The following is a 6014-nucleotide window of genomic DNA, read 5'->3' on the forward strand; positions in this document are numbered from 1 at the left end:
AGTTACTAGTGACTTTGCAGATTCCAATTATTTATACAAAATATAAATCAGCTAATAAAGTGTGATGTATTATTTGCTACTCCCCCCAAAAAAAGAGCTCCACCTTTACCAACTGCAACATTAAAGTGCTAAACAAATTAATGCATCAATCAATAAATACAATCCAATAATATGATATACACATATACACTTATATAATTATGATAGCATAATGATTACATTTTGTACTTTGAGTATATTTTGATGCTGACACTTCTGTACTTTTATTTAAGTAACATTTTGAGTGCAGGGCTTTTAATTGTGACAGAGTATTTCTACACTTTTAGTTAAGTCGAATATCTGACTACCTCATCCACCACTATATACTGACTAGATTCACACTGCAATCTGTGTTCATCACAGGAGTACTGACACACAGCACGTAGGGGGGGGAACAGGTGGTTAAAGTACGTACGTAAGTTGTTAAATTTAGAGTACAAGTATTGCACAATGATAATTTTCTATCATTGGACATTTTACGCTGCAGTGCTATTTATACTTATATAGCGAGAGCAAACAGAAATGCATATTTCTCATTGTCACCTCACAGCAGGAAGGGTCAAGGTTTGATAACACTCCCTCTCTGCATGTTTGCATTTTCTTTCTATGTTTGTTCAAGTTTATTTTGGGTGTTTCCTCCCACATTCCACAGACAAATCAGGGGGAATTGACTAGATATAGTTTATATCATAGTATGTGTTACTGCAGAATAAGAAAGCAAGAAAATATGAGTAACTTCCTTATTGTTTATGGTCCCCAAATAAGTGGACATCTGTACCAGCAGGAAGCAGAGATGCATGTTCTGCTCTTGACAGTTTCATAGAGGATTATGTAGAGATCATGCAGTGTATTGGAATGCATTTTTATCCTTCGTGTTATACACAGAAATACACTTATAGTGATACATTCATCTGTAGTATTTTAGTATTAGTTTAGCAGTACAAGACTATATATGTCGCCTTTTCAGTCAGTAAATCTGAAAATGTATTATATAGGTCTGTTAGTTTAGTTTGATAGTGAGGCTACCACAGCGTGTATTAAAGATAATTATCAACCTGATCATACACCATAGAGACACATGACTTAGCACAGATTTGACAACACATTTTTAATCAATGACCCGCATAAGTGATCACCAAGTTGCCAATACCCACTCCTGTCTTCTCAGGGGATGACATATTCACAGATGTACTTTTTGAGGCTGCGACACACCTCATCGTACCACTTTCCCTGTGCCACCACTGAAAGAGCAACACAGCTCTCCCTCTTCGTTCCTGTGGGCTGCTTCTTGGAGCGGTCCCAGTTGAAGTAGCTGACTGGCAGGCTGTTGACATCAACATACTGGCCTTCTTTCACTATGTCTGCTACGCCGATCCAGAAGTCCTTGGATCCTGGGGCGCTCCTCTTTGCATAGTCTCTCAGTTCATTGTTTTCCATCATGTCCCGTGGCGTTGCAAGAGTTCCTCCTTGTGCAATGCAGTCTTCGTTTGCTTCATGGTAGTGTTTGGGCTCCTCGATTGTGAGATAACATTTCCTGTGAGCTTTGATGCCTCGGAGACAGACTGAAACACAAAGCACTTAATCCATAAGTGAACTGATTGTTAACTATAAAGTATTTAAAGAGTTCAAAACTAGGCCTGGGTAGTACATCAATATTATATCAATATCACGGTATGGGACGAGATATCGTCTTAGATTTTGGATATCGTAATATCGAAAGTGTTGTTGTTGTTAAAGGCTGCATTACAGTAACATGATGTAATTTTCTTAACTTACTAGCCTGTTAAAGCTGTTCTTTTATTTGCCTTTGCACACTTAGTCATTACATCCACATTACTGATTATTTATCAAAAATCGAATTGTGTGAATATCAATTTCAAGGTATTTGATAAAAAACATTGTGATATTTGATTTTTTTTTTCTTCCATATTACCCAGCTCCATTCAAAACTATTACAATGTTTAGTTTCCTCTGCAATAGGGAAATCATCACAATACACATAATACAAAATACTTATTTTTTTATCCCACATTTTTTCCCCAACAGATTTCATAGCAATTCGTGCAGCTGTATTTGTGAACTCATACTATAGCAGGGGTCCTCAACATGTTTCAGCTGGGCAGATGGAGGTTGTCGGATGGACGGCCATGTCAGCCTCAGGCTGCATTCTTGACCTGTGTTTGCTTTTCTGGTAGGTGAGGGAGGAAACTCCACTTTCACAAAGGTATGTTGTTGCAAAGGCAAAATATGTTGGATTCGTGTTTATGTGTATTTTCAGACATATTTTAATTTTTGAAAAAAAAACCAAAACAAAACAAAGAAAAAACTAAAACAATAAATTGGTGGCCTCCCTGCAGTAACTCTGAGGACTCCTTAGGGGACCAGGGCCTCCTGTTGAAGACCCAGGCTATAGTAAGCTCACAGTGTGACTAGTGACTTTTAAATGAGTCAAGAAAGAAAAAAGGAGGCCTAATAGAGATTTTTAAAAAATACATTAATTCATAGTATTTTATATGATCAACTAGATAAACACAAAAACTACATAAAATTGTAAGAAATAATCTTGTGTATGTTTTTACATTCCCCCACAAATTGTGTGTTACTTGTATCCTTTCCAATTCAGCCCTTTACTTTACATTCTAATGGTTGATATGGGTGCTGCTGCCCTCTGCTGGACACTCAACAAAATAAGAAGAAATCTGTCAAGGTATCGGTTGTCTCTCAGCAGAGTCCACACACCCTTGCATGTCGGCTCAGTGGACTGCATTAACAAGTAACAGTGAGAGAAAGCACAATGCCATATTTATAATAAAAATCAATGGCAATCAATGTTAACCAACCTCTGTTATATAATTTTTCTTATTTAATTTTAAACAAACACACTGAAGAGGCAGTAATGCTTATGAATCTAATGTACTGCTGTCACCTCTTCTGTCTTCAATCTTCCTTTATGTAGTAAGGACAATACCTGTCTGCAACGCCTGCATCTCCTTCAGTGAGTTCACCTCCTGCCACAACCTCTCCAGCTGGGACTTCACATCATCTTCTTCTGCAGCTGTATCTCGACAAACAGCCAGAAAAACCAAGTCAGATGAACATCAGTGGTGGCAAGCACTTTATTCTTCAACATGTATTTAAAGAGTTACCTCCGGACTGACGAGATGACACAGCCTTCCTGGTACGAGATGGACGGCTGGAGCTGAAGTGGAGCAAGGAGAAGCAAAGAACGAGGAGGACAGGGAGGGCTAGACGTGCCATGTCTGAGTCCGCTTAGTGGATCCTACGGTGACAGGACACAGTGGCACACCTTGTACTGCTGTGAGAGGAACCAAAAGCACTGCAGGCAGCTCAATATATACTGGCCCTTCTGTATGCCTTTCTGGGTACTCTCCCTGCAGTGGCTCCAACTCTGTTTGTTTTTATCCAAACATCAGCAGGAGGTGAGAGAGGTATATGGGTGGAGTGGCAAATAATGATTTCCTTGTGTCTGGCATTTGATAAATATTTACTTGGGACAAGGTGCACTAAGCAGTATTCCCTTTCATTTCACAAACAAACTGGAAATTCATTGACTGCTTCACTTTTACAGAGTGTCCTTCATCCCGTCTCCCTTCCATGTCAGCTTTGGACATGCTAAGTCACTTTTTAACAAGTGAAAAATAATCTTACACCATGCTGTCAGCTCAGAAAACCATCAAATGATGCCACCTGTGAAATATAGCATTCATGTAGACTGTTTAAATCTTTCATTTACAACTGTATACACAAAAACAAATAGGTGAGTAAAAGACTAACACTGTAGATATCTTCAATCGCACAGATTTCCAGTTGTATAATCTTCAAAAATAAAGCTACTATTAAACCAGAGGAAGTCCAGCTCCCAGCGCGGGTGCAGGAAAAGCTATTTTTAGGGTGAAATGTTGTACACAGACGGGAGGGGGGAGCTAAATAAGAAAAACCCCTGGGCATACACGCTCAGTATACCATTAAACTCTCAAGTATGTTTTCCCATTTTATAGTCAGTCTTCAATATGTGCATTTCTAAGCATTTTCTTTCAATGAGGCTCTCAGCTCAGATTTCCCCCTGGTAGAGTAACAGATAGAAGCACTCCTTCATTCCCACCGCCATTTCTTTTATGAATGCAGAGCAGTGGAAGAGTCAGACTTTGTACTGAGGCTTCTCTTGTTATGATCATGTGATGAGTGATGGTGATGTTGATGATGACAGTGTTGTTTCACTGTATTTTGTTCCCCCCATCTCCACCGATTGTTGAGTATATATTCTTATGTGTTCTCTCGTGTCTTTTTATGTGTGTTTTTACTTGCTGTACAACTAATTGCCCTCTAGGGACAAAATAAAGTTGACGTTAAAGGCAAAAAAAGTGAAATAATATACACAATATAATCACTTAATGTATCTTAACCAAGTAAGGTTGTTAACTTAAAACTCTGTGATGGTTTTATTAGTTGCAATACACAAACCTACATGTAAGCTGATCTTCTGAACGTGTTGAATGTATTGTTTCCCTGCAAAGATGCAAGAAAATTAATATTGTTTACTGTTACATTCAGTACTGTAGGTGTAACTGGATGTAAAAAGGTACTGTATGTAACATCTATTTAGTTTAGACTCCTTGCACAGTATGGAGTCCAAGTCCTATGTTTAGTTAGCATTAAAAAAAAGCTGTATTAGCAAATTCTTGTATGCTGTTCCAGTGTAACCTCTGCTAACACTTCTCTCTTTCCATTTCCAGGCAGACATAAAACCTTAAACTAACACTGGACCCTGAGTGAGATATGAGACAGATCGTCAGTAGTTCTGGCTTAAATAATAATTAATGATTAAGATCTGAAATAAAACCCACTGTGCAGCACTTCTGCCAACAGTACATGCACTGACTCTGGCTGTACTGACTACCTGCACATTATGGCAGAGGTCAACAGTTGTACAATTGAGTGATCATTAGTTAGACAGCAGCATCTTTCTCTCCTCTGAGACATGTCAGTGTCACAAAAACATTAAATCCACTGTCTGTAGAACTTACAAATCCCCGACTTTGTTGCCACCTGGTGCCAAACAGGGGGGCACTGCAGAATGTGCAGTAAACAAGCACCATAGACCAGTGGTTCCTAACTTTTTTCCTTAAGGAACACACTTTTTTTTATCAATAAGTAAAGTGACGACCCCTGATGAAGTGACATTTTATGTATGGGTTCCATATTATATTCAATGCATAATAATAACAGTACAGAGCAACTGATAAACTGCACAGTTAACCCAAATGCTGACAACAGGAAGTTTGTGTAAAACAGCAATTATGATACATTTTGAGCCGATTATTTCCCATGAATATTGCATCAAAGATTGATGATTGTTCTAAAAGCTCTTCTTTGGGTGTTTGAATGTTTACTTTTCTACTGCAGGACGAGGCTGTTTTGCAAAGAGTGAAGGCTGTGAATACAGCTTGTGTTCAGGTCTTCACTTTGCCATGTGAGATTTAAAAAAATAGATATCATAAATAATAATCTAAACTTTAAACATAATTTAATTTGATTTTCTTCACTTAATAAAAATAAAATGCTGAAATATAGGCCTACTGTATATATCTTTTTGTATTTCCCTACACCCCTTTAAATCAAGGCCTCGCAACCCCTGTTAAGCTTTGGCGCCCCCTAGTGGTGATCTTGACCCTCAGGTTGGGAACCAGTGCCATAAACCATACTTGAAATGTAATGTACACTGAAAAACATTTCTAACCTCTCAAGTTCACTTATTTAAATCCAGGTAAAAGCCACTATTACAAAATGATTCCATAATCTCAAAAAATATATACATTTACACAATATATAAAAGGAGAAGAGGGACAACTTTCATTTTAAGTGTAATATAGAAAGAGCCGCTCCTAGGAGTGCTTTAAAAATCTTGCATGAAATAAATTCAAACACTGAACTAAGACAGAAACGCAGCCACAGAA

The 6014-nt window shown here is 38.0% G+C and overlaps 1 protein-coding gene across 1 annotated transcript in view; it reads right to left on the bottom strand.

Moving 5' to 3' along the window:
- Positions 1 to 653: 653 nt before the first annotated feature.
- Positions 654 to 6014, bottom strand: part of clec3a (C-type lectin domain family 3, member A) — a 29991-nt gene continuing 24630 nt past the window's right edge. Inside the window, exons 2-4 of the mRNA XM_033646864.2 lie at positions 3186 to 3319; positions 3008 to 3094; positions 654 to 1601 (exon numbers count right to left, since the gene is read on the bottom strand). Of these exons, the coding sequence (XP_033502755.1) occupies positions 1204 to 1601; positions 3008 to 3094; positions 3186 to 3297 (597 nt within the window). The 5' untranslated portion in view covers positions 3298 to 3319 and the 3' untranslated portion in view covers positions 654 to 1203. The remainder of the gene's footprint in view (positions 1602 to 3007; positions 3095 to 3185; positions 3320 to 6014) is intronic.

Source organism: Epinephelus lanceolatus, chromosome 2 (genome assembly GCF_041903045.1).
Source record: "Epinephelus lanceolatus isolate andai-2023 chromosome 2, ASM4190304v1, whole genome shotgun sequence".
NCBI lineage: Eukaryota > Metazoa > Chordata > Actinopteri > Perciformes > Serranidae > Epinephelus > Epinephelus lanceolatus.